Here is a 26,504-nt window from a genome sequence, read left to right as displayed (position 1 = left end):
AGGACGAAGAAAGAATTCCACTAGTAAGGCTAAGCACAATACGCGGTTTATAGCTCTGAAGTTAGAGACAGGATTCCGTTCATGGGCTCGTGGGGTCGAGATTCCTCCGAGCGCTGAACTAAGTAAAGCTGATTTACTCGCACGAGCTGCCAGACAACAGAGAGCGTGTCTCCGAAAGATATAAAGCATATCTTTCAACTTGAAGCATTGTTGTACAAGCAGAAGGAGAGGTTGCATGGTCTACCAGAGTTTGTTGAATGATTAGGGTAAAGAATAGTACCGTGACTAGATCTGACGCGTCGGTCACGTCACGTGAGTAAAGCGCACAGCGTGACACCCTCAACCTTGTTTCCTCAGTCCTGCCACGGTGATTGTGAACAAGAGCAAGTAAGCAACAGTACTAGCTGATTTCACGCAAATGTGCAGTGTATAATTTGTCTAGCAGAGTTGGTTTCGCCAAACTTCTGGCAAGTCGAACACGCTCGGGATTACCCGTTGTCGTGCTTCTTCTGTTCGTCATGGTGGGTCTTTGAAACAACATGAGATCAAACGGTATACGCTGATATATTTAGGGCGTGGAATCGAGATTTGTATCCCAGGTGCCAAGACTTCCCCCAGAGCTCCAAGACATGATCATGGATTATTTACACGATGACAAGCCGAGTCTATTATCGTGTTCCTTGGTCTGCCGCTGCTGGATATACTCCAGCCGCCACCACCTTTTGCAGAGCATTTACATTATAGAGGGGAGATGGGCAGGCCATGGCGTGGTTCAGTTTGCATCCTTCCTGGAGGAGCTTGTCAAAGCAGGGCGGGATCTCCTCTTCATCCCACACGTGCACGAACTACATGTCTTGGGAACGAACGGCGACGTGCACACATTGCAGGTTTTCGAACGTCCGAACGTTAGCTCATGCGCCATAGCCAGGATCCTCACCCGCTTATCCCGACTGCGCGGCTTGGAACTTGCCGGGCTGCAGCTGCAGAAGTCCGCGCAGAGTAACCTACCCTGCTCCAAGGCCGCGTTCAAACTTAGCAAACTCAGCTTGGCCATGGTTTCTGGTAGTGGGGAGGAGTCGCTTGAGGACTTTCTCAGCGTTCTCAGACTCTTCCGACACGTCGAGAACCTACGGTTATCAGGCGTCGAGCTAGATGTAGAAGATGAAGATCAGGAAGGCGTCGCGCGGACGTTGTCCTCCGTCGAGCTCCCAAAGGACATGTCGATCAGATTGCTCGTGCTCGACTCCGATAGCCCGGGAGTCAATCTGTTGTGCGAGCTCTTCCGCAGGGTAGTGGCTGTCGGGATCCTCCAACGATTAAGGGTGACGTGCCATGATCTAGTGGACGTCGCAGCTCTCGGCGAGTTGATCAACACGACAGGGGTCATGGACCTGGAACTCCAGTTGAACCCTGGGGTCCTCCAAGGAATAGGCGGAGGTAAGCACATGCACATAGCAATTGTGAATGATACCGACGGAAGAATATGTTTGAGCAACAGTTACTCCAGTCGACTGGAAAGCGTTTCAATTGTCGTCGTGTCCTTACCTCAAAAGCATCGGGTTCACCATCGATAGTCAAGACCTCGACCTAGTCTATCACTTGCTCAATGCCCAAATCGACATTCTCTCCATCATACCCAGCCAGGTTTCCATCATAATTTTCATAATTTACATCTACGACGGCGAGGCTTTCTTCAACGATGTGGACAAAACAGATTGGGCTCGGATGGATGCTGTGCTCGATGAGTTTAGCATGAAGCACGTGCTGTTTCAGATTTGCGATTTGATGCAGCCTCCTCGCCGCCTTCTGCAAAACTGTCAGGACTTGCTTACAACGAAGTTGCCACGGCTCAAAAAGAGGAACTCGCTCCACTTGCGTTTCTTGGACGCCAGCTCTGATGTGTATGAACACTTGGTATGTACCGAGTAATATTAGGTTTCTAGAATAACGATAACGTCGGCTTTGTCTCGGTCTTGAAGAAATCGCAACATAGAAACTCTTGATGCAGGTTGCCACTCTCCAAAATCCAATTGACTCTCCCAAGTCCGTTGCTCTATTCTCGTCCGGGAAATGTTCACAACATGTTACATTCGCAGATCCCCAAAACTTTATCCCAGTAAGTACGTGATTAAAATCCAACAGATGCATTCAAGAACAAAGACACCTCGAGAGTAATCTGAAAAAGTAGGAGGCGACGAGATGATGCAAGATCATTACTAGCAGAACGAGACTAAATGCCATAAGTACGTATCCGCGTCCGTACCGTCTACCCAGCCAATGATCGCAATGTTCAAAATCACCTTATAGGCCCTTGGGACAGTGCAGGAATCGTACAGGTTGTAATCGCCACGACACCCATTCTCGCGGCGTACATAGAGTCCCTGGAAGTACCCTCTCAACTCGGTGTGGTGCAATTCCTCACCGAGTGCGCTCGGCGTCGCCTCGCGAAAGTTGCAGTTCAACACCAGGAGCCGCCTGTATGATTGACGCCGTTCTATCCCTGAACACCCGTTGATCCCACCCACCATTCGCAGTTACAGCCACTGAAGCTAGTGGTACTGATACATTAGTTTGACGATCTTATCCCCTGGATTAAGTTTTTTTGCTTTCATATTGCTCCGAACTCATTTCTGCATGTACCCTGACCAACTGAGCGGAGCACTCCATCAAGAGGCGCATTAATTGGTGGCCCGCAATTCATTTTTGAATGGAGAAAATAATCGCCACTACACTCGCAGCGGCGTATGACTGCATCACTGGTGGCGGCTTCGACAAACGGGTGGTGAAGATTATCTTCAAATTCAACCTGGCCCTTTACTATTTCCGCGAAGGACACATTCAAGGGTGCTCTTGTGACACGGAACACCAGTTTCGAAGCCACCGGACGAGTCGTCTGGAAATCACTCGAACCTTTTGAACGTCCTATCAGGTGGCCGAAGCGTGCGGTTCCATCACAGAGAACACTCTGACAGCTATATGCGCGGCGTGTAACCTGCGTGCTTGGACGAGATGCCATGTACTCGATAGAGTGACTACACTGATTCAAGTGACAACTGACCTGTCTCAGTAAGGGTGGTGAGGGAGTATTTATACACATTTTCGCCAATTGGTATCCCGACAGCTTCGCACAGCTCAAGCAAATCCACCGGTGGACAACGACGGTGGCAACGCACTGTCATCTGCCCCGCACACCACATTGGCGTCGTCTGTCAATTCGAGCTCGATCGTAGAACCGCTCTCAAAGACGTCCCATTCGAGGTAACAGTTCGATTTCCACGGCACGCCGTCGATGGTGACGTTCTGCCAGCCAAGTCAATTGAGGATAGTCGCGTGTCCCCACACCACGACTGTGCGTACCTGCACGAAGACCTGGCCACCGGTACCATTCGCGGGATTCCCCGAGAATCCGTTTGCTTTGATCGTGGTCGTGGTGTTGAAGGCGGGGTTGTAGAAAGAAATCTGAGGGAACCACGGTGAGGAAAGCAGATACTGCCGAGTAGCGGGTACAGGATACAGCCCTGCGAGGAAGAACGTGACATAGCTTGCCATAGCACCTGTCATGCTGAATAAGATATGCATCATTGTCTTCTCACTATATCTCACCAGAATCTAGAACAACCAGACAGATATTGAGGGGTAATTGCACCAGATGAGGCGAAGGTACGTACCATCGTTGCCAGGTAAACCGTTGACGGAGGTATTGAACCACTGCGCTATGACCTGCCGCGATCGCTGGGTACTCATGCCCGGGTTATCTGCGTAATGATACATAAAGGGGATTTGTTCCGAGGGCTCATCCGTCTCGTCGTAATAATTCTGGATGCCAACATTTATCAAAAAAATATTCATGGGAAATTCAGTTTCAAGCGACAAATACTGACCTCGTCGAAGATAAAGTTCAGCCGGTCAATGAAGTTCTCCCGTCCACCTTGCAGTTCGACCAACCTGGCCATATCTTGGGGTACAAACTGCGATGCAATCAGTTTGTCATTCCATTAAAACACCTCGCTCAGCACCTGAGAATACTGCAGAAGTCCCTTATCAGCACATTCGACAACGTCTGAGAAACCACACTCACAACGATTGGCGAATCCTCATAAAAGCCATCGTAATTGACTGCATTCAGATAGCAGGTAGACTGTGTGGGGTCATTGACGCTGCAATGCCGGGGATCCGTGTAGTTGAAGGTGCCGTTTGCGAATCGCGGCTATGCAGAGGTGGTGAGTGGGGACCTTTGGGAGACGGAGAGAGCAAGTAACACCTGCATCATCCCGACGATATCCTCTCGCCCTGGGACAGTCGTATTTGGGTTCCAGACATTCACGAAGTTACCCGCACGTTGTACGTACTGTGATGTGAGTTGCAGCGCACATCAGAAACAAAGTAATCCTGTACAGACCTTGGCAGCGTCCGCAGTATTATTGAGAGCCTTCGCTACTTGAGAAATAGCGAAGTCGTTGAACGCGTACTGGAGTCCATTTCAGCGACGTTCACGAGTACAGACAAGACATAACGCTCACCTCCAGCGTTCGCGACACCGTCTTCGTATTCGTTCCACTGATTTGCCACACATCCTGAGGAATATACCCTGCCAGATAAATCTCAGCCAAACTCTGCTCCTGCGGTCGTACAAATGGCATACCCAGAGTTTTCCAGGTATCCAGCTGGCGTCCTTGAAGGTCCCAGTTCGGCGGCTGTTCCTCCGCGTCCGCGAGCAGTGCTGCGTAAAGAGCGGCCGACGAGACGTTGAGCTGTTCGGCTTGTTGGTGATACCTGCACGATCAATCCGATACGGAGAAATGGATATCGAGCGAAGGCACACCGAGGAAGCACGCACTTGACCAAAAATTCGCCAAGAATGGGATCGCCGTCTAGAGCAGACAGTGAGTGACTCTGGCATCAAACCTAATATGCATCGCTCACTGCTGCCACCTTGTATCCACTGCTGGGCCGTCGCACCGCGGCATTCGGGGAGCCATCCTTCGGCATAAATAATAAATAATGGCAATTTGGCGCACTTTAAACGCTCACCTTCGTGTTGCTGTATGTTAATCAACCCCCGAACGATCCTCGCAAAATTGGCAGGGTCGTGGAGGGACAACAGCGGATACAGAGTTCGAAACGTGTCCCACTAATGTACAGGTTAACCAACAATCTGTACGGCCAGCATCTTACTCACATTGCAGTAGAACGAGTCATAGTACGGCTCCGTCGAGTTCCACAACGGGTTCTCGTCCGTATCTTTGTACACATTCAGTCAGCTCAGACAGCAGAGGTCAGACGCATGCCCGCGCTCACAGTCTGCAGGGACGATATGCGTCCTGTACAGCGAGCTGTAGAAGAGCACTACGGTCTCGCTGTCGACGCCCTGCGGGTCCACTTGCACACGTGCGAGAATGTCATTCCACTGTGCCCGCGAGGCGGACCGCACGCCCTCGAAGTCGAAGTCGGGTATCTCTTCTTCGGCATTGGAGCAGGCCTGGGCGGAGGAGATAAATGAGACGCCGACGCGTGCCAAAATCGATGTTGTCCCTGGCTCGGGAAATGTTTAGAACGACAGCCCCCCACGGATGTCAGGAAGACTTACCGTTGGCGTTGGGCGTAAAGGTGAACATGGCACCTAGCTGGTCAACGAAACCTACCGATCCGTATTAGTGCAGATGAGGAGCACAAATGGTCAGACATGCGTACTCGAATACATCTGGGAAATTGCCACGCTATTTTTCACAGGGTAGTCCGCCAGCCACGCCCCATATTCGAGAGGTGCACCCTGCTCTTTGATTCAGAACGAACGAGGTAGCGATATTCTCCAGGTTGACATACCAGGTCATAGCCGTCGCCTTGAAAATCGACACAAGTATAAACCCTGTATCGCCCGGGGCCAAACGAGGCCGCAAAGGATGCACCTCCTGATCGGCGTTTGAGTCAGAGCTGCATAATCTGGACGCCAGGAAATTAACAAACCGACGACTCGTGCAGTGCTCGTATTCAGTGTCATCACCGGTTCGGTGCTGCTCTGCTGTCCATCATTTGTGATGTCTACAGCCAGTCTGGGGAATTCTGTGCCCGAGGGAAAGGTATAGCTTGGCATACGCATAGTCAAAAGTTAAGCTAAAATCTCGGGAAAATGGTGAATACCGGTGCAGTGCGGCGCGACGCGTGGACGTCAGCTCGACACGAATACCGGTCGACTGGTCACGGATGAATCTCTGCATGTTCGAAAATGTGTCGGACACGTTCTCTCACCAAGTTAGACGCGAAATATCCAGGCTCCGCGGCATCATCGGGAGAACCTGAACAACACGTCAATCGATGGATTCCGCATGCGAGGCCATAGCGCTGACCGTCCGGCAGGAGCTGTCTCAGGACTTTCCGGCTCTGTATGGCCGTCGGACACGACTCAAAAGTGTTGTCGACTCCACACGATGCGAACGGCCAGAGTTTGAATTGCGACAAGGTGACCGCCTCATAGCACCATAAGTTCCTCCAACAATACAGACGCCGAACGACGACTCACCCCACCGGTGCCATCGTCGTGTAACGGAGAAAATCCAGTGGCGTTGTATATCGCATTTGCGTCATATCCGGCTTGCTGATCCACGCAGCGAATGTCATCACCAGAGGCTCGACGTGGATGTGACAACACTCATACGTTATGAGGGGAATCGGTATCCATGCCCGCCTTCACCATCCCGTGCGGTATCGTTGCACCTGTTGCGATAGGCCGCACGATGAGCAAATGAACCACCAACAGGGCTTGTGACACGGACCAGGGAAGACATTGCCGCCATTTGTCGTCCCAATGAACGGATTGACATAAGTCGCAGGATCAGAGATAAAGACCAAAGTCGAAGGATCTACTACCACAGCGTCATACGACGGCGATATCCTTGGAGAGTGGAGCGCCGAAGCGATGTGAATGTCGACCAGCAGAACCACGCTTCGTAGTAGCTTCAAAGTCTTCATCGTACGTAGCGCACCACCACCGTCACGTCGACGCCTCAAAGGCGTCTTATACCCCCAAATTAGCCGGAAGCTCCAGACCCACATAATGGTGCGTATGAGAGTCTCTTCTAATCTTCTGATTCTCCCTGCGACTCAATCGATGGCACGGCCGGCATGCCCACCGGACTGGCAGATGACCTCGCACTAGCCGTGTCCAGTGCAAGGTTCTGACAGCGCGGCTGCATGAGAACGCATCGACGGGTAGAAGGTAAGACACGTGGACTCAGCTCGGGAGAAACACACGGACCGCAACTCGTCATCGTTTCGCAGAAGTGCGGTAGCGAGCACTAAAAAGGAAATTGGGTTGCTTCTTTCGGACATAAACCGTCGCACGTGCTCAACGCGGTAGGACTTTGCTCTGAGGCGACAGCGACGGTGAATAAAGCTGAGCACTTAGCTTCTCGAAATCTACAGCACAAGCTCATCGGTCTTCTCCACGTACAAGCAAGACAGCGAGTGAGAGCGCGACCAACGACTATATACACGACGGCGGAATGCTCTATTGATACATTGCATGACTGCACACGCCGAGGCGTCAGCACACCCATTTTCAAGAACGAAATCGCACAGCACTACGCACCTAAAATCAAACTGCTCCATCAACCCCAGCACCTGGCTCAAATGCCTGTACCCAAATTTCTCCTGCCGGCCGATGGCGAGCGCGCCCGCAGTCTTGACGACGTTCTTGATCTGCCGCCCGTTCACCTTCTTCTCCCCAAGCTCACGCAGCTCCTCGCGCGTCAAGCCGCCGTCGGGGATATTCCCGTTCACCCGCTGCATGAACGCCACCCAGATATGCTTTCGCGCGTCGGGGGAGAGGTCGTGGTACCGGAGGGACACGTGGATGCGCGACTGGAACGCCTCGTCGAAGACGCGCACGCGGTTCGTTGTCAGGAAGAGAATACCACGGAAGTACCTGCGCCACGATCTGCATCAATAACCGAATTCACGGAATGAGGAGATACCCGCACTCGAGTTGTCGAAGGAAGACCGCAACCATCGCGTTGCGCTCGAGGAAGTGCAGGGAGCGCTCCTCGAGGAACACGTCCGCTTCGTCGATGAGCACCACTGCGCCCCACGCCGCGGCGGCCCTCAGCACCGTGGCGAGGTTCGCGTCCATGACCTCTGCCGTTGTGCCCAGCTCCGCCGCTCCAACCACATACAGAGGTTCTGCAGCACCGATGTCAGTATCAAGAACAATGCCATTCAGTCGAGTCCTTGGTCCTTACTTCGCAGGTCTACATGAATCGGGTGAGCAACAGGCACGTACGCAGAAGAGAGAAGAAAGCACGCACATTCGCTGATCCCCTCGGCAGTCAGGCTCTTTCCTACGATCAAAACGCGACATCAGAACGGTTCGTATCTCCGAGGAATCTCATCTGACCTGTTCCAGGGTTCCCGAAGAGATTGATGACCAGCCCGAGGCCTTTCCCCGACACGAAGTCATCGAACTTGGCGGCCGCACCGGTGTTGTGCGATTCGACGAGCGTCTTGAGTACCATTTTCTGCTCTGCCGGGATGACAAGGTGGTTGAACGCGTCGTCATTCCACTCTAGATCGCGTACATTGTCAACAGCAAACTCCACTATGCGAGCACCATCATGCAGAGTGTCAGCAGGCAGTGATGAGTAGAGAAAAGTGCACTAACACCATTGCTTGTCTGACAGGCTGAAGCCGTACACGATCGGGGACGCGAGCATCAGATCCTCTTCGGAGAGCTCCGACGCCTCGCTCAGAGATTCGGTGACCGCGCCTGCGACGAGCGCGAACCTGTCGAGGTCGTTCCCAGATATCGTCTTCGTCACGATCGGGAACTTGCCGTAGTTCGGCACGATATCCTGGAACGTTTCTGGATAAACGAAGAGCACTCCAGTCAGCACAGCTCACACACGAAAGTGCGACGACTACGCTCACTTCGATCGACAATGATCCTCGAGTTCACCTGCGAACGACGTCAGTGCATCGTCCACACAGCCTAACCAGCAGCGACTCACACTGGTCTTGATGTACGCAACCTGCTTGAACCGGAACGCCAGTCCGCGATACGCGACATGGCGCATCCCGCCTGCGATCGCCGCCCACTTCCTCCCGCGCGCGATCAGCCGCTCCCTCAAGCCATTCTCGCCGCCCACGCCCGTGTAATACTGTATCGGGTATGCCGACAAGCTCGAAATCTTCCTCGTCCCTTTAAACGCATGCACCTCCAGAGCCGCATTCAGCATCCCGAGCCCGAAGCGCGCTGCGGGCTCTTCCCCGTCCACGCGCGGGCCCGCACCGGAGCCCATCTCATTCGTGCGCGCGCCAGCGAGCCCGACGTCCGCCTCGACGTACTCCATCGTGAGGCGCCACAGCAGCTGCTGCTCCTGCTTCTTCGAACCCGCGCTCCCACCGAGCGAGTGGTGCACGGGCAGGAAGGGGTGCGCCTGCACGTCGAGCTGCTGGCAGAGCTCGGCGTGCACGAGCCGCGCCGTGCGCGGCTCGCCCGTCACGGGGCACGTCGTGCACAGGATCGTCTTCCGCGGGACGTAGAGCGCCCAGAGCAGGTCGAACGTGATCTCCCCGTGCGCGAGGAGTGAGGAGAGCGTGCTGATCGTGCTCGAATGCGTCGTCGTTAGGTACTGCAGTAGGTGCTGCAGGTGCGCGTACTTCTCGCGCTCTGCAGCGTCCACTGCGTCAACGAGCTTCGCTGCGCACTCTTGCAGCTCGCGCAGGAAGCTGAGGAGCAGCTGCGGGTCGATCTGTTGGAGCTGGTCAGCGACGGCCGCCGCCACTCATGAGCGCCACACGACGTACCCGAAGTGGCTTGGCAGTCCACGATACGCCCTGTCCCTGGCCGATAACCTCCTGGCAGACCTCGATGAGCGGCTTGCTGTTTATCTGGAACGTCGTGGTGACGTTGAACATGTTCCCCTGCCCGTCCGAGGAGGGGCTGAAGCGGCGGATAACGGTGAACGCGTACGCGGCGTAGCGGGCGGACGCACCCTGCTCGCCGGGCTCCTCCTGCGCGGTGGACGGCGCGGGCTTCAACACGTACTTGGTGCGGAACTGGTCAAGTTCCTCGTGCAAGTACTTCACTTCGAGCAGCGTCCCCGGGGCCGCCCGTGGCGCGTCCTCGTCCTCGTCGGCGCCCTCCTTCGGGAGCGGGGTGTACTCAACGAGCTCACCCGCGACAGGGTTCATGAACGGGGGAAGGGCCAGCCCGTCTGCGCGCACGCTTTGTCAGTCACTTCTCCCTCGGCGAGTACGACAGAGAGCGCGAGACTCACACGACGCGGCTTGTGCGACCCGCCTGGCACGCAATATGTCATTATGGCCAGTCGACGAATGTACCTGCGATAGCTGCGGGTCCATGTGTGTTAGTAGATGTGGTAGTGATAGTGGCGGTGGTCGTCGTCAGTGGAGGCAAGGTGGTGGTCGTCAGCGTGCGGCGAAGGGCTTTAAGTTAAGTTTAAGAACAAAAGGAGGGCGGCGCTTGGCGCTGGGAAGGAGCGCGCCTCGTGTCTGACTTGCAGGCGCCAATCTCCACGCTCGACGTTGGAGTGTCATGAGAAGCCACCGCGCTTCGGGCATCCTGCGCTATTACGGCGAGCTGCTAACCATCCAGGCGCAAGGCTGTGGACGTCGCCGCGCTAACGAGACTTGGACACAGTTGACGGCGTAGTTGACGGCGTACGCTACACTCCAATGCGAGTGCAAGCCGCTCTCAGCTGAAGAACTGAACCGTTGGCTGAAGGACTCACGAACATGAACGTGTGGAAATGGCAGCGACCGTGACGTTTCTCCGAGTGCGACACACGTGCTTATGTAAGCACGCTCCACATCGAGAAGAGCCTTTTCCATGCAGGGAGACGCAACGAATAGTAGTGAATACGGGCCCTGGCATTGGTTCAAAGGACATCGACGCAGGCGGTACCAGTCCTTGTACAACGCTAGTCCGAGAATGTCCAAATGACCGTGCTCTCAGCAGGTCTGTGCGCCTAGAGAATGCATTCGTCAGATGGAACCGTCCACAGACGTTGTACGAGATACACGGTGGAGTAGATCTTCTATATCACCTGTTCTCCGTTGTCTTGTCAGCCTCGTCACCACCCTACAGAGCATATCTTTGTTAGTGGTTGGTCAGCTAGCGGCGATGGAGATCCGGTGTCGAGCTGCGCAGCGGCGGCGGCTGAGGAGTAAGTATATTGCATAAAATGTAGGCTCAACACGGGTAGGTTTCAGGCTATGATCTCACATCGTCGGATTTCACGCTCCCTTGTGTTTTCTTGATCTCTCGACTACCTCACGTCGACTGGCTCGAGCCGCACGACCATCGATAGATCGGCGTTAGGCGTCGACGGTGACAGGTGCTCTAGGTGTACTGTAGTCTGAGCCATGTGAGTGACAGGACGATCCTGAAGGCGACGTCCCACCGTCATTAATGTATCAGTCACGTTCTGCTATCTGTCGTCTTCGTATTTGACAACCAGGGGAAGGGTCGTAAGGACAGTCAGCAAGGGCTTCCATGATGCATCCGCGCACAATATCATAGAGGCTGTCGTTCGGGCCGACTTGGGTCATCCACGTACTCGCGCGCCAGCCTGTCCTTCCACATCGCACGTTATTCTACTCACCACAAATACTGCCCCAGCGTGAATGGCTATACGGCTTTTGTGGTCTGTAGGTGGTGTTGGAGTCGCTAGGAATGGACTGGACCGAGAGTATGCTTTCAGCCAGTGAAGTAAAGACGAAAAAAATCTTCAACGCCGTTGAGCGCGTATCTCCACCCTGGGCTGACTCCGGCCCCTCTCTGTTCACCCAGTGATACTGGACCTTTCCACTGCCGCGCACCTAGGAGATACAGTAGACGAGTCCGTCACACTTCAGAGGCCTCTCACGTCGTCGCATGTCGCCGAGTGTGATTCAGAGATGGCCACAAAGCAAGCCAGATGCATCCGAGATATTCTCGGAGCAAGATCTGCGCCGCGTCTGCGGGACGATCGCAACCATCTAGATGCACACGGATCGCTGGCGCATCCACATGGGTCAGCACCGTCGGTCGTGAACGGCGCAACAGCGTGAGCGGTCTCATGGAGAGCGCCTGAGGCAAATATAATCGCATGCACGACCCGCATTCAGAGAGCACCGCGGAGAAGTCAACGCATCTGGATTACTCCAGGTGCGTACTCTTCTGGTGGAATTCAGCTCATGACAGAAGTAAAGGGTCCCTGCTACATCTTCGCGCGTACCGCACCTGCAGATCCTAGCGAGGCCTATCCAAGATTGGAGACGCACCTGTCACGATCAGCTGTCTCCCGCACGATCACAACATCGATCGGGCAACGCAGTCCAAGACGAACGAGTACGGGGCAGATCCACCATCGGGTTGTACATCCTCAAGCTTACTCTGACCTCGTGCGTGATCAATTCGCGTCCTAAGGATGAGCGGACCAGCAGGGAGGGCATGCATGCACATTCACCGGTGGGCGAGCCATAGATGAGTGCGGCCGGATCACGTTCTCTCGGAAATGCACGCGTTTGAGACGACGCCGGTAATTGTCAACATGCGACATGTCCTCTGTCGACGATCCAAGACCAGCAAGCCAACACACCGAAGATGTCCACAACAATCACTCTGGGGAGCGATAATACGAGATCACTCAAACTCTTCGTTTTGAGGGCTGTCAGTATTGTCATTCACGAATATTCAAACACTAAGCTGCGACGGGACTTACTAAAATGTAGAGGTCCCAAATTCCGCATAGGCCATTTCATACGCTTTGTCGAAACAGACAAAACGCGTGACGTGACGCGACGCGTCGGTGGGACGCGTGATGTGGTCCCACGGACCCACCAACACAAGGCTCGGTACCGGCTCCTCCACGATTACGGCTGGGTATTCGGCCTCTCATGCAACCATGCCACTGCCAAGTCCGCATGTCTTAGTTTCTGATGCTAATGTGTCCTTGAGAACCACCCGCTAACCACCTCCCTTCATTTTTCTGTCGTTCTGTCTCTCTATCTGAATGTACCACGTGCATCACGATGTCGCACAATCGTAAGTCGCACCCGGTTCGTCAGTACGCCGTATAAATTGCGTTCTCGAGGCCGGAAGGAGCCCTCGAAAGGGAAAAGAAGGACTTGCTGACTGCAATCGCTCGCTGGGCCGTCGGAAGACCGTTCTCCAGGGGGGTCTTCCGCGCCCGCGTATGTTCTGTCTGAGGATATATATGAGGGTCACATGGGCGCCCTCTCCTCCTTCTCTCCGGTGGCATGTGTCTCAGACGCTGTGCGCGAACTACTTAGCCACTGCGGGGAACCGTGGGGTACCAAGATCTGCACCCCGATTCCTGCATACAGTATCGTCCCTTCTCTTCTGTGCCTGTCTTCCAACTCCAGCCCTAGTCCCATATAAACACTGCGGATGCCACCCCCGGTCTTCCGCGGCTCTTCTCCTCCCACTGCCACTGTAGAACTTCGAAGCTGCTTTCTGATCTGACACGTCGTTGATATGTCGAAGCAGGAGAGCGACACCGGGAGCAACATCAAGAAGGGTCAGGTTGAGGCCATCGAACGCGATGCGCCTGACGATGACACCCCGCCCCCGCTCACTCCAGAGCAGGAGCGCAGGCTCTGGCGCAAGGTCGACATGCGCCTCTTGCCCATACTCACTATCATGTATCTCTGCTCCTTCTTGGATAGAGGAAATATCGGTGCGCACAGCGTATACCCCGAACTACGTGATATCGACGTTCTATCACTGTGGTAGGAAACGCCAAACTGCAAGGACTGACGACCCAGCTTGATCTCACGGGTAATAAGTACAATATTGCTCTGGTGCGCGTCGGGTTCCCGTCTCTTCCGCCGTGTCTGACCTCGTCTCACCATCTGTTCTGCAGACTATGTATTTCATAGTACGTCACCTAACAGTCACCTGCTCATGTCTCTGAGTTTCATTTCGTCCGCGATCACAGCCCTACTGCCTCTTCGAATGCCCAGCGAAGTGCGTTATAATTCTCGCTTTCCCACATCCCGTATCAGAACTGACATATTCCCATCTCAGTCTGGTGCTGAAGAAGTTCCGCCCCTCAAGGTGCGCCCCAGCTGTCCTGCACTGACCCTCCGTCCTCGCACTCACACTCACCGGCACAGATGGCTCCCAGGCATCACAGTACGTCCCCATCTACCCCGCCCCCACCATCCAATATTCATTACTCCCCACCTGCCAGCTGCTCTGGGGCACGATCATGTACGCCCTCTCCCCTCCCCTCCCTTGCCCACGCACGCTAATCCTGCACCCTGGCAGGGCGCTCATGGGTCTCGTAAAGACGTACGCCCGTCCACGCCACATTGCTGGATCCAACCTCACTGCACTGACTATCTCCTACAGGTATCCCCAGCTCGTCGGCACACGCGTCGTCCTTGGCGTCACCGAGGCAGGGCTTTTCCCCGGTGTCGTCTACTAGTGCGTCCGCCCTCTGTCATCTCTCCTCGTGTCGGTGCACCAGCTGACTGAGCGCACAATGACCACTCTCTGGCTGAATTCGGACCCGCTAACTCGCGTGATGTCGCCAACTCCCACGCATGCTACTGAACTTGCCCTTGCAAACTACCCTTTTCCGCTGCTGAATCCACTGACAACCCCCACTGACCCGCTGACGACCCCTGACCCTGGCCAAACTGTGCTCCCGCCACCCGGCACTGCAGCCTGACCCTCTGGTATCCGCGCCACATGTTGCAGTACCGCGTCGGCCTCTTCTACGGTGGCGCTACCATCGCGGGCGCGTTTTCGGGCCTGCTTGCGTTCGGCATCTCGTTCATGTCCGGCACCGCGGGCCTGCTCGGGTGGTCCTGGATCTTCGTGCGTCGTTTCTTTTTTTCTTTTTCTTTGTCAAACTGCTGAAGAGTTGCTGATGGGGGACTGACTGCTTGTGTGTGGGGGTTAGATCATTGAGGGCATCGCTACGGCTGTTGTCGGATTCATTGCGTTCTTCGGTGAGCATCACGCCCGCCCTGCGGTGTATCGTCGAGATGACCGATTGTGGTCCCTGCATGCTAGTCCTCGTCGACTTCCCCGACACCGCCACGTTCCTCACACCTGCGGAGCGTGCGTACGTCATCTGGCGCAAGAGTGCGTGGCATCTTCCTTCCCTCCTCGCAGCGCATTCTGGCTGACGCGCCCTGTCTCCGGGCAGAGTACGACACGTCGTCCGTCGGCGAGGAGGAGCACTTCGCGATGCGCCACATCTATGATGCGCTCGCGGACTGGCAGGTGTGGCTCCAAATCCTCATCTTCATGTCTGTCGTCGCGCCGCGTGAGTGCGCTTGCCCGGTGCTGAGTTTGGTGTGTGACGCTGATGCATGCGTGCGTGTAGTGTATGGGATCTCGTTGTTTTTACCGTAAGCCGCCCTGCCCGTCCGTGCGCTCTGTAAGGTTGGATCTGATCCGTGGACATTAATTTTACTTGCGCGTGTAGGACGATTATCAATACGTGAGTCGCGCGTTTTGTGTTTTTCCGTCTTTCCTGTCGTGGTGGTCTGGTGCTGACGAGCGAACGATCGTGCGCAGATTCGGCTACGACACCGCCATCAGCCAGCTACTCACCGTCCCACCCTACGTCTTCGCCAGTAAGTCCGCTCCCCTCTCCCCCTCCCCACGCAAAGATACACTACGCTCACGCACTCGCGTGCAGCGATACTCCTCCTCACGTTCGCGATCTGGTCGGACAGGATCAAGGTCCGCTTCCCGTTCATCTTCGCGGGGCTCGTCATCGCGCTCGTCGGCTTCGCGATTAACATCTCCGCTGTACCCGGCGGCGTCAAGTATTTTGGCACGTTCTTCTGTGTCGCGGGTACCTATGCGGCGTTCCCCGGAGTCGTCGCGTGGTGCGTGTCCCTTCCCCGCCACACCTTTTGATGAGTGTGCTATGCGTACACTCTTATCTTTCTGTTATGCATGCGCTCTTCTCTTTCTGTCAGACGTTCTCTCTCCCCCCTTTGTTTCTCTGCCGTTCTCGCCGAACGGATTGCTCACTGCGTCAGTGTCCCAGGCTGGGCAACAACATCGCGGGTCAGTACAAGCGCGGCGTCGGCATGGCGCTCCAGATCGGGCTTGGGAACTTCGGCGGCGCAATCGCGTGCAACATTTACCTCTCCAAGGACTCCCCGCGTTACATCATGGGCCGTGCGTCCCCACTTCTCCCTTACTTACTAACCCTCTCCCTTACTTTTCCTCATCTTCGTCGCTTCGCTGCAGACGCCCTCGAGCTGATGTTCATTGGCATCGGCTTCATCGTCGTGCCCATCACCGTGTTCAACTACCGCCGCATCAACGCGCGCCGCGACAGGCTCCTGCGCGAGGCAGGAGAGGAGGGCATCAAGTACACCAGGGAGGAGCTCCTTCGCATGGGGGACCGCGCGCCCGAGTTCCGGTACACCCTTTGAATTCTCAGATGTTGCTGGCGCGGATGGGATGGGGACACGCTGTGCGGCGCGGTGTGCGATGATGGGCGAGAGCTTGGATGTATCGTAGCTAACGAAGAATCGTGACGATTACGAAGGGTCGACATGTTAGGCTCGTTCCGGTGGACAGACGCGACTTTATGTCAGAGTCTGAGCGGCCAGACTCGCATAGACACTGAGTTGAGTGCTTAATAAACCATGCCAAGATACGTATAATACACGAGGATAGTGAGCCTGATGGTACAAGGTTACGATATACAAGATGCAGCAGACCGACAAGTCTTCAACACAATATCCAGAGCTGAAAAATACGAAACACGAAAAAGGAGTCCCGACAGTATTCGCTGGCACTGCCGTCAACGACGCGTTCGTAGGGTCCTACATCACACTATCAGCTTCTCGGGGTCCTTCTCGTCCAGGCCACGAAGATCCTCCCGGACCTCACGCTGTGCCTGCGCAGAAGCGATGCGCTCCGCGACGTCCTCGCCATCGAACAGTGCCGCGGTCTCTTCGAGCGTGCGGTTCTTCGTCTCGATGATGAAGAAGTACAGGAAGACGAATTCGAACGCTGTCCAGCAGCAGTAGACGATCTAGACAAATTGCAGATGTAGAAAGAAATAAGTGGACGCCGGAGAGATGCTCACGTAGTACTTCCACGCGAGCTTGCTCAGCGCGATCGGGTTGACGTATTGGTTGAAGATGAGGGCGGAGGAGATGACGACACCAGAGATATTGAGGCCCTTAGCACGTATGGGGAACGGGAGAATCTCGACAGTGTAAGTCACGAGGAGAGGTGTGAATGCAAGGCTAGTATGACGAATCGGATACCGTATCGAAAACGTGGTAGAAATAGACTCACTCATAAGCCGCGTAGTACAGGAAGATAGACGCAATTACTGCATGAGCAGCTGCAGGCGTGCCGTGGATCGCGAATTGTGCGGAGCAGATGGTCTGCACGGTGAAGAAAATGCAACTACCACCCGCTGCAGCGAGGAAGAGGGGGCGACGACCAAGTCGATCGACGTAGAACGAAATTCCGATGGCCCAAAACAAGTTCCAGACGGCCAGAATGCTGGTCGCAAATATCAGAATGTCTCCAAACACATGACAAACAATAAAGATAACGTACGCCGTGATCAGCAACTGGATAGCCTCGCTCTTGATTCCAATCGCGTCGAAAACGTCGTGGAGATAGTAGGACACTAAACCGTTGCCAGACCACTGCGAGAAAAAACCAATAGCAGTTATAATGAGGATACGCCTTCTGTTTCCTGCAGTTTTGACGAGGGAAGTCCAGCCGACGTTCTTCGATGCTGAAAGCGATCGAATGAATGAGCGAGGTTCTGCGCGTCATTCAAGGATAGCATACATTGACGGTCCAGCCCAATAGCTGCTTTGATTTCCTGAAACTCGTATTGGACCAAAGGATCTTGCTCGTCACCGTCCGCATGGTAGTACGCAAGGATGCGAAGACCTTCAGCATCTCTCCCCTTGGAGATGAGCCACCTCGGACTTTCCGGTGCAAAGAGAACCAGAATAAATTGGAAGACTGATGGAATGCCCTGCATGAGAGAAGGGATTCGCCACGACCAGTTGTTGTTGATCCTTGCGGTACCATACGTTGTCCATGATGCACTGCACAGTGGCCAATGGGTTTGATACTAGGCAGACAGTTTGAATTTCATAAGACTTACATAACATTTCCGGAGTACCACAACGAATTATATACCGAGGTGAGTGGCGCACGATATTTCGGGTATGAAATCTCCGTGACCAACATAGGAGCCGCATTAGCTGGTAATTGTTCAGTCCCATACCACAAGTGAACAACGCGCAAGCTTACTTGCAAACGTCAAACCGAAGCCAACGCAAAATCTGTGAAGTCCAACGGCATGAGCAGCCCATTGGAGAGTCAAGAGATGAAACACTTGCCGTGCGCTGATGAACATGCTAAGGTTGTAAGCTGCGGACTGAACAGCAACACCAACCAACATGATAGTGGCACCGATAAAAATGGTGGGTCGACGTCCCAACCCATCGGAGAGGTATGGTGCGAAAGGATAGCCAGCGAGCGATCCAATGTTCTGGCGGAGGTAAGAGTTAAAGAGAGCTCTAGTCAACTAGTAGCCTTACTTGAATGGCATTAAGTAGACCCAGTTTGCCGCCGGAGGGATAGTTGAAGTACATCTCCCATTGAGACAGCGACTGGAAACTATTCATTAAACTTCCATCGAATCCATTGGCGGAAGACGTGATGACGCTGCATATCCTCTGTCTGAGGGTGACCAACAAAACAATGAGCAAGGATTACACACAGGAGGACGATCCAAGCATGAAGTGTTATCAGCCTGTCAAAATAACACCGTCTTCAGCACGAGATTCTCTCGGGAAATCGAGTAGACCTACCGTCGATTAGTGTTCCACTTCCTCTTAGGATCGAGGAGGTGCTCATATCCTACCGTTGTGCCCGAGGACACCGCTCCGCCAGCAGCCATGGTGAATTGTGAGAAACGGGTGCAAGTCCGGAGGCTGCTGAGAAACGTGCGGGAGACATCACAAGTCTTTATACTACTCGACCCAAGACCATGTCGACTGCAACCAAAATACGCTTGAGTTGTTCAGGTGACCGACAACAGTGGATTTTTCCGCACTTTCCCCACATTTCCCCACATCTTATGAGCAGAAAAACACTACGCCAAGGCTGATCCGCAGGCTCAGGTACGGCTGCAAAGGGCCATCTGAGCACGGGTGACCACTGTGTTTGTCCAACAATCAGATGCAAGTGCATATCTCATCTCGGGTGATGCGGTATGAGGAACCTTCGAGGACTATGGCGGAGAAAGGCTGCTGCTATCAGTATCGAGAACTTGGAGAGAGGGAGAAGAACAGATAAGAAAGAGTTCAACGGGGATACAATGGGAGGTACTGCATGTGGAGGAGCGCTCAGAACCAGAAGAAGGGATAAATGAGCGTTCAACGGAGACACAGTGCGATGGGTGCCCGCATATACATAGTGGGGCCCTTCTGCGTGATGCAAGAGATATCGAAGTGTGTCGATCAAATCGAACGGTGGAACACATGCTCACCTGTTGTACACCGGCTCGAAGAGATACACCAAAGTTAGAGGACGCCGGTCAGTATACGATGAGTAGAGTATGTCAAGCGTGAGATAGCGGTGACATCATACTTCTGAAGAACGCTTCGCGTTGTAGCAGTCTGTTTTCCGACGAGCCATATATCTGCAAGTATTAAGCGCTGTGCAGCGAACTTGAAGCTGACAACAGGCAACGTATAGGGCCTAGAAGAATTCAATAACTGCAGAGTATGGCAACAGGCAATGCATGATTGGGACAGAACAAATCCTGCTAATCGTTGTTCGAGACAGTTGATGTCCGATAGAAAATTCAATATCCACGATATGACTTGCCATGGCTACGTCACAACTTGCTGTCTGGAAAGACGAGAACAGAGTGGTACGTCTGAGAAATTTGGAGCTCACCCGGAGTTATATATGTACCTTGAATGTGCCATGCAGACATTCAAGCTTTTGGTAGGCAAGCACCTCTTCCCAGTCGATGATACTGCACAATGGCCGGTCGAGGATGTTCTTGCCAGGCAACTAGGGGTCTACGACCTCGACAAGGCCCCTCAACATATGTGCACGGAAGCTCCAAACGTGGTCAACGGGGATGGTGTGTATCTCTCTGCTCTCTCCGAGCACACATCGCGTTACATCGTCGGCGGTCCCGTGTGATGACTGATTCGGACACCTAGGCTCATTGCACCACATTCAAACGACTCCGCTGCATCTGAAGAGTGTCAAAGATTTTTTCAAACGACATAACTGGTCCCCATTACAATGGACGGTCCGGAGAGTAAACTCGACTCGCTGTGTCGTTCATCGGGAGGTGCCTGCCGCTCGAGCCGAACAATAGAGTGTCTACCTCAGGACTGCTCCAACCCTTGGCTGCAGGATGTCGAGGAGATCAAAGCGCGCCATGTCACGCCGCGATGATGATAATACAGACTGGACCGTCATTTTGCAGCGCTGTAGTACCCAATTTAGCTCATTCGTCATTCTCTCCTTTCTTACACTTAATTCTGGAATAATATGTTGTACTATACTATACTCTACTCTGATGACATCTACGCTCCATTGAATGTACTTCTCCACTCAATGAAATGCATGATCTTTTTTGGCGCTCGTTTGTCGCGTGCATTACGTAACACGCGTAGTGCCAAGAATTTTTTATTGCGTCCGTCCATTGCAAGACCATCAGTGAACCGGTCTGATACTAATTATTCTCCTTAACTTTGCTTTTCGAAAACGTTGAAGTGGTCGTCTCTACCACATATCTCTTGAAAAGCTCAAATTTTACCTTATTTGCGCTCGGTACGGTCGCTGTAGTCTCCCACTCACACTCACACTTAGACTCTGCTTCAACCTTCGCGCTCAGGATATCCGTGTCTGGCAACATCTTGGATCTGAACCTTGGACTGGTTCTTTCTACTCAAAGTCTTTCCTAGTACTATCGGCTGCACATTATAGTCCACCAAATCAACCATGGCTTCGATGTCTAGCGCGGCTGAGCCCTCTCACCCGGTGGTCTTTACGACACAGACACCCTACCCTCTCCCATCGCAAAAATTCATGATTCCCACATCATGGAAGCGCTACCAGCTTTCACAGCTCGTGAACAAAGCTCTGTCTCTTCTGAAGCCTGTGCCTTTTGATTTTCTTGTGCGAGGTGAGATTCTTCGTGCAACTCTGGGGGAATGGTGTGCAGAGAAGGGCATTGGTGAGGTATGTGGACAGTCTGTGAGGAGTACTTGTCTGGATGCTGATGGTTTTTTGTATAGGAAGAGACGCTTGAAATTGAATATTTTGAGTCGGTGATGCCTCCTCAAAAGATGTCGACGCTACCGCATGAAGATTGGGTGTCGTCCGTATCGTGCCAGATTTCCAGGTAAGTCCGAATTTCCTCGAGTGCGGAATGGCTGTACATCGCAGTATGTGCGTATCAAAAGCTTGTAAGTACGTACGATTTCGTGCCGTATCTTCGTCGGAATAAATGTTTTTTTGTTCTTTAAATTGCAAGTCAGTGTATTTAGCTACGATATGCCGTTATTGGTCTTTCTGCGGTGTACAGCCATTGTCCTCATCATAACTCGGCAAGCAAGTCTGATCCCCCAACAGCTACTTCCTAACCGCATCTTACGACGGTTCAATCCGCACCTTCGATTATTCCCAACAGCTGCTGCACACTAGCACGCCCCATAGTGCACCCATTACCTGTATCTGCATCGTCCCCTCTTCCTCCCCCGATGGCCACATCATTGCCAGCGCCTCGCACGACCTCACAGCGCGTCTTACCAAACTTACCCTCTCCACCTCCGATTCCCCCGACTTCACACCACGCACGGAGCCCCTCGCCTCACTGCACCTGCACACAGCGCCCGTCTCCTCCATCGCCGCGAGTCCCTCAGGCGCGCATCTCCTCACCTCCTCCTGGGACAGCTTCATCGGGCTGTGGGATGCCGCCATCCCTGATAGCGACGAGGTGCCCCTCGAGGACGTCCAGCCCCACACAGACCGCAAAAAGCGCCGCAAGTTCACGCACGACGACGAGCCGCGGCCCAAGCGTAAGGCACCGGTCGGCGTGCTGAAGAGTCACACAGCACGCGTCTCGCGCGTCGTGTTTACTCGCGGGGGGGACGCCGCGGCATATAGCTGTGGCTTCGACTCGACCGTTCGTTCATGGGACGTCGAGAACAGCGTGTGCACCAACACTATCGTGCGTTTTCCTCGATTACCTACTCATTTTCTGACTGGGCTAACACTGCTTTTGCCGTTGCTTGTAGACCGCCGCGTCGAAACCATTCCTCGACCTTGCCGTGACGCAGTCCGGAAATACCGTTCTCGCTGCTTCAACTGACCGGACGATCTCGCAGTATGACCTGCGCGCAGCGACCTCCTCCACTGCTACACCCTCCCTCGCGACGCTCGCGCACCCGGCTACACCATCCTGTATCGCCGTACCCCCTCCCGCGGCCCAATCCTCACCGCCATCCGAGCCTGTATCCAGCTCAGAGCACCAGCTACTCTCAGGCGCGTACGACGGCGTCGTCCGCCTATGGGATCTGCGCAGCGTCCGGGGCGCAGTGACAAGCTTCAAAGTGTGGGAGGGCAATCAGGGTGGGAAGGTGCTCACTCTGGACTGGGCGCGCGGAATTGTGGGCGTCGGTGGAGAGGGCGGGGTCGAGGTTTGGCGTGTGGGACAGGGCGAGCATGCTTTCCTCAGCTAGTCGACGGTTTGGTCTGTCCAGCGATGTTCGCAGACAAAATGATACAGTATTATCTGTGCATGAGGTAGAGGCATTGAAAGCTGGTGTATCGCAAAACAAATGGGAGATTACAGTCGCGGAAACACAAAGATAGAACGAATACAAAAGATCCGCAAACAGTTCTCATCTATGGGGATAGAAACACACAGCCGCAACGAATGCAGCGGATGTGAGATGCTGATGCTAGGTCATACATATGTTTGGATTTTCACTTCTTACTCCGGCGTATGCTGTGATTGCTAACGGTAATGATCTTACAAGGTGGGGTAGATGCCCGCATCCTTCCTGGCCTTCGTCATAGCTAACGCAATACTCAGCTCATCAGGCTGAATTGAAGGGAAGGTAAGCGTCAGACACGTACCAGCAACAATGGCGCTACCAATACCACTACCATCTTCGGCGTGGTACGTGATGATGTTACTACCAAATGCAGTCAGACCCTTGCCCACCAATCATCGAGCGGTCAATTCACGTACCGTCCCTTCTCGCCAAAAATATCTGCCAGCCCCTCGTGTATCCTCTCCGCAAATCCAGGGTATTTCTGGGTAACACAACAACCGTTACTTCCGCAGGCATATCAGTAGATAGAGCGCTTACGTTGTACAAAGAGCCGTCTGCACCGACTGCGCAGCCCTCTTCTAAATAACCCATCTTGCTGACGATCGCAGCGATGCCGCACGCGCTCAGACGTGCAGCACGGCGCCCAACAAGCTTTGCGAGTGCGCGGAAGAACTGGCGCTCGGCCAGGGTCGTCTCGACTGCGAAGAAGTGGGTGAAGATCCCAATGATCATAAGTAGCTCGTCCGTAGGGTCACTGAGTGCACCTCTAAGTAAACCGTGAGGGATATGAAATAGAACAGTACTGACCTCTCCATGAGCGACAGGAAGGCAGTGTCGAAGGAGTACGGAATCTCAAGCTTGTAGGTATTCTGTCCCAAGAACAGCACACCTTCGTCGATGAGCTCGCAGATAATGAGACGCAAGATCTCGCCAAGGTATCGTCCAGAAATCAATTTCTGCAGGATATATTGAATGCCGCGGGAAGTAGGAAATGCTTTGAAGTGTAACCCACCTCGAATGATTGCTCGCCGGGCTTATTCGACGTCTCGTCGATGATCGAGTCATACTTCGTCCTAGGCAAGTTCTCGTGCTCGAAGGAGTCAAACGCACCCTACCACCAACGCGACATATTTATTCACAAGATATGAAAGAAGGAAATAAACGAGGAACGCACCCATTCGCAGTTAATCGCCATCTCAGCATCAGGCGCGATACCCAGGTGCTTGATCTTGGGAATGTCACCGACGCGCTCCATGTACGCCGCGTTGCAGCCCGTGCCAAAGATGCATGCAATGCGCGTCTTGGGATTCACGTAGTGCGACGCGATCAGCGTTCCCGTTGTGTCACACGTCAGTGCAACAATCTCCGCGGGCACATTCTGGCGACAGTCTCAACTAGGCGCAAGCGGGACAGGAAGATGACGACGTACATACGTCCCCAGACTCCGCGTGAACATCTCGGCCACGTCATGCCCCTCGGTGTTGAGCGCTCCAAACCCCTTCGTCCACCGAATGAGCTTACCATGGTCAATCCGATCTTGTCTACGCGCAAGGGTCAGCTGGGGCAGGGGCACGTGAGCGCGAAGGGGCTTACAAGCATGGGTAGGAGAACTGCAGACGCGAGGTCACCCTTAGACACAACGAAACAGAGTAAATTGTGACGCACCGTGAATCCGAGCGGGAGCACGCAGTCCTTCTTGATCGCCCCGCCGTCGATGTTGGAGTCGATGAAGGCTTTGAGGCACTCCGCGCAGAAGTCAAACAACTTTTGCCCGTCCTCTTGTTTCTGCTCCTCCGTGAGCCGGTACTTGGACTGCGTGATCTCGAACTTGCCCTCGCCCTCCAGTGTAACCAGGCAGACACGCAAGTTCGTGCCACCTGTATTAGGAACGTAAGCATAGGCACTGGCATCAGCACGAGCGTGGAGCGGTGAAGGCTAATACCGCCCAAACAAGAAAGAGGAAGATACGGCAGGTTGCATAGTTGTAGACGCGTAGACGCGAATCTACGCCTCCCCATACGTGCCTAGCGTAAAGGACAATGATCAAACAACTTCGATAAAATGTGCAGTGCCAACCCTCCATAATCACGATCCTTCGTCCAGAGTAAGCTTAACAGACAAAGCTGGACTCCAGCAGCACTCCTCGAGACATCGCGGACGAGAGATCGTGGAAAGCACCGACCAAGTCTAATGCCAGCGTGCGAATAGAAGAGTAGATCGACATGATGGTGGTAATGTCTCGTCACTTAGACCCCATGCAAGAAAGGTGGGGCAATATGCTAGGAATGGAATGCGAACAAGCGCTCACATCCCCGCACACGGTACTGATCGCCAGACGTGAACATACGAGGTTCGCACAAGATAATACTCACCCAGATCAACGGCGAGGAAATCGCCCGTCTCCTTTCCCGTCGGCCAGCCGAACACATACGTCGGGATCATTGGCTGCGATCGCCCGAGCAGCAGCATTGAGAGCACGGCTGCTTCGCGAAGAGACGGGTGCTTACCACAATCTGCCCATTTTTTGAAAGACCCAACTCGAGCGATTCCTTGAACGCCTCCACGATCATCCGCATCCTCTGCGGGGTCAACGTGAAGCTGCACACGGTGCCCCTGGTCAAGCCTGGGCGCGGAATGTAACGGTTGCACACTCACAGGCTCTCGTACTTGCGGAGGTGGTCCGCCATCTTCCTGTTGGAGACACGCATTGCATGGAAGTCAGGAAAGGAGTTAGATCAGTGCGTACTTCTTGGTGGCATGAGGTAGGTCCTCATCCTCGCTTGACCTTGTGTGGAAGGCGAGGGTCTGGCCCGTTGGAAGGGTCACACTACCACTTCCGCGGCGGGATGCCATCTTGGAAATGTCTGAGCAGTCGGATCACGGAAGAGAGGAGAGGAAAGCTCCTGAGGGGCACCGACAGTGGACGAGTGGAGAGAGCGAGCCAAGCCGATCATGATCCACCAGCTGATCCTAGCTTCTTACCATTGTTAGACTAGTTTGTTACACTGATTACAATCTATTTCTAATCCCATTACGAGCAATTCGTTACCTGCCATCTACTGCTTGCTTACATAATCGTAGTGTAACGATGGAGACTCAAAACACAGCGTAATAGTTTGACTCTACCCATGATCGGCCTCAAGGGTACACTCAACGTTGGTCCTCTATTTCAAGTCGTTTTGTGATTGCTAATCTCTCTGCGCAGGTCATTGACAATTCCGGGGCCCTCCTGGTAGAGTGTGTCAATGTCCTCAAGCAGAAAGTGAACAACGGCTGGGGCAGCGTCGGTGACGAGATCGTTTGCGTCGTCAAGCGCGCTCGCCCAATCTCTGCGACGACCGGTGGACCCGCGATCAACAAGGTGCGCCGGGGGGACGTTCGCCGCGCCGTGATAGTTCGCACCAAGAAGGCAGTGCGGAGACCCGATGGACGGCTCATCAGGTTCGACGACAACGCTGCAGTGCTGCTGAACAACAAGAGGGAATTGCTCGGAACGCGTGTAGGTGGTGTCGTCAGTGCAGATCTAAGAATGAAGGGTTGGGGCAAAATTGTTAGCTTGGCTCCGAAGGTGCGTATTGTCGTCATTGTTTGCAGGCCTGAAGTTACTGACAAGCCACTTCCAGGTTGTATGATACCCTACCCTACCGTCCGGT

The 26,504-nt window shown here is 53.9% G+C and overlaps 10 protein-coding genes across 10 annotated transcripts; 5 read left to right on the top strand and 5 right to left on the bottom strand.

Annotated features, from left to right (window-relative positions):
• Window positions 1-257: 257 nt before the first annotated feature.
• SCP_1701530 (hypothetical protein) lies at window positions 258-2,003 on the top strand (the record flags this gene model as incomplete). The annotated part of the gene is made up of 6 exons (XM_027764940.1): window positions 258-298; window positions 358-387; window positions 446-521; window positions 573-1,437; window positions 1,499-1,914; window positions 1,980-2,003. The coding sequence occupies 6 exons, from the start codon at window positions 258-260 to the stop codon at window positions 2,001-2,003; spliced, it is 1,452 nt and encodes a 483-aa protein (XP_027620741.1).
• A 1,129-nt stretch (window positions 2,004-3,132) lies between these two features.
• Window positions 3,133-3,561, bottom strand: SCP_1701520 (hypothetical protein; the record flags this gene model as incomplete). Its single annotated transcript, XM_027764939.1, has 2 exons — window positions 3,133-3,300; window positions 3,358-3,561. 2 exons carry the CDS (start codon window positions 3,559-3,561, stop codon window positions 3,133-3,135), a joined length of 372 nt encoding a protein of 123 aa, XP_027620740.1.
• A 31-nt stretch (window positions 3,562-3,592) lies between these two features.
• Window positions 3,593-6,966, bottom strand: SCP_1701510 (Uncharacterized secreted; the record flags this gene model as incomplete). The annotated part of the gene is made up of 24 exons (XM_027764938.1): window positions 3,593-3,609; window positions 3,669-3,816; window positions 3,882-3,968; window positions 4,017-4,025; window positions 4,079-4,207; window positions 4,262-4,348; window positions 4,400-4,468; window positions 4,521-4,588; window positions 4,643-4,773; window positions 4,838-4,871; window positions 4,924-4,980; window positions 5,032-5,131; window positions 5,180-5,241; window positions 5,299-5,532; window positions 5,588-5,638; window positions 5,692-5,770; window positions 5,824-5,909; window positions 5,965-6,083; window positions 6,139-6,191; window positions 6,247-6,293; window positions 6,345-6,465; window positions 6,518-6,592; window positions 6,653-6,711; window positions 6,771-6,966. The coding sequence occupies 24 exons, from the start codon at window positions 6,964-6,966 to the stop codon at window positions 3,593-3,595; spliced, it is 2,118 nt and encodes a 705-aa protein (XP_027620739.1).
• Window positions 6,967-7,504: 538 nt separating this feature from the next.
• SCP_1701500 (P-loop containing nucleoside triphosphate hydrolase protein) lies at window positions 7,505-10,356 on the bottom strand (the record flags this gene model as incomplete). Its single annotated transcript, XM_027764937.1, has 11 exons — window positions 7,505-7,523; window positions 7,586-7,921; window positions 7,977-8,175; window positions 8,235-8,243; window positions 8,301-8,333; window positions 8,390-8,590; window positions 8,654-8,854; window positions 8,920-8,947; window positions 9,000-9,743; window positions 9,799-10,208; window positions 10,272-10,356. The coding sequence occupies 11 exons, from the start codon at window positions 10,354-10,356 to the stop codon at window positions 7,505-7,507; spliced, it is 2,265 nt and encodes a 754-aa protein (XP_027620738.1).
• Window positions 10,357-13,495: 3,139 nt separating this feature from the next.
• On the top strand, window positions 13,496-16,428 carry SCP_1701490 (High-affinity nicotinic acid transporter; the record flags this gene model as incomplete). Its single annotated transcript, XM_027764936.1, has 19 exons — window positions 13,496-13,697; window positions 13,754-13,821; window positions 13,884-13,898; window positions 13,959-13,987; window positions 14,048-14,077; window positions 14,137-14,155; window positions 14,214-14,233; window positions 14,291-14,314; window positions 14,375-14,449; window positions 14,692-14,845; window positions 14,931-14,979; window positions 15,044-15,115; window positions 15,180-15,299; window positions 15,360-15,384; window positions 15,462-15,476; window positions 15,554-15,612; window positions 15,678-15,870; window positions 16,035-16,168; window positions 16,241-16,428. The coding sequence occupies 19 exons, from the start codon at window positions 13,496-13,498 to the stop codon at window positions 16,426-16,428; spliced, it is 1,491 nt and encodes a 496-aa protein (XP_027620737.1).
• A 401-nt stretch (window positions 16,429-16,829) lies between these two features.
• SCP_1701480 (hypothetical protein) lies at window positions 16,830-18,941 on the bottom strand (the record flags this gene model as incomplete). The annotated part of the gene is made up of 11 exons (XM_027764935.1): window positions 16,830-17,036; window positions 17,091-17,253; window positions 17,306-17,518; window positions 17,576-17,759; window positions 17,816-18,081; window positions 18,141-18,240; window positions 18,290-18,321; window positions 18,379-18,530; window positions 18,580-18,706; window positions 18,762-18,794; window positions 18,853-18,941. 11 exons carry the CDS (start codon window positions 18,939-18,941, stop codon window positions 16,830-16,832), a joined length of 1,566 nt encoding a protein of 521 aa, XP_027620736.1.
• Window positions 18,942-19,874: 933 nt separating this feature from the next.
• SCP_1701470 (hypothetical protein) lies at window positions 19,875-20,200 on the top strand (the record flags this gene model as incomplete). The annotated part of the gene is made up of 2 exons (XM_027764934.1): window positions 19,875-19,919; window positions 19,982-20,200. The coding sequence occupies 2 exons, from the start codon at window positions 19,875-19,877 to the stop codon at window positions 20,198-20,200; spliced, it is 264 nt and encodes an 87-aa protein (XP_027620735.1).
• Window positions 20,201-21,010: 810 nt separating this feature from the next.
• Window positions 21,011-22,752, top strand: SCP_1701460 (Ribosome biogenesis protein; the record flags this gene model as incomplete). The annotated part of the gene is made up of 4 exons (XM_027764933.1): window positions 21,011-21,250; window positions 21,307-21,413; window positions 21,644-22,241; window positions 22,309-22,752. The coding sequence occupies 4 exons, from the start codon at window positions 21,011-21,013 to the stop codon at window positions 22,750-22,752; spliced, it is 1,389 nt and encodes a 462-aa protein (XP_027620734.1).
• Window positions 22,753-23,045: 293 nt separating this feature from the next.
• SCP_1701450 (Hexokinase) lies at window positions 23,046-25,704 on the bottom strand (the record flags this gene model as incomplete). Its single annotated transcript, XM_027764932.1, has 14 exons — window positions 23,046-23,092; window positions 23,153-23,211; window positions 23,268-23,332; window positions 23,389-23,605; window positions 23,659-23,807; window positions 23,864-23,962; window positions 24,026-24,229; window positions 24,281-24,392; window positions 24,445-24,461; window positions 24,517-24,728; window positions 25,224-25,296; window positions 25,359-25,449; window positions 25,507-25,542; window positions 25,598-25,704. 14 exons carry the CDS (start codon window positions 25,702-25,704, stop codon window positions 23,046-23,048), a joined length of 1,488 nt encoding a protein of 495 aa, XP_027620733.1.
• Window positions 25,705-25,979: 275 nt separating this feature from the next.
• On the top strand, window positions 25,980-26,483 carry SCP_1701440 (54S ribosomal protein L38, mitochondrial; the record flags this gene model as incomplete). Its single annotated transcript, XM_027764931.1, has 3 exons — window positions 25,980-26,006; window positions 26,057-26,419; window positions 26,475-26,483. 3 exons carry the CDS (start codon window positions 25,980-25,982, stop codon window positions 26,481-26,483), a joined length of 399 nt encoding a protein of 132 aa, XP_027620732.1.
• Window positions 26,484-26,504: the final 21 nt, after the last annotated feature.

This window comes from Sparassis crispa (genome assembly GCF_003851025.1).
Source record: "Sparassis crispa DNA, contig_000016F, whole genome shotgun sequence".
Classification (NCBI taxonomy): Eukaryota; Fungi; Basidiomycota; class Agaricomycetes; order Polyporales; family Sparassidaceae; genus Sparassis; species Sparassis crispa.
This window is presented reverse-complemented; position numbering and strand designations above follow the sequence as displayed.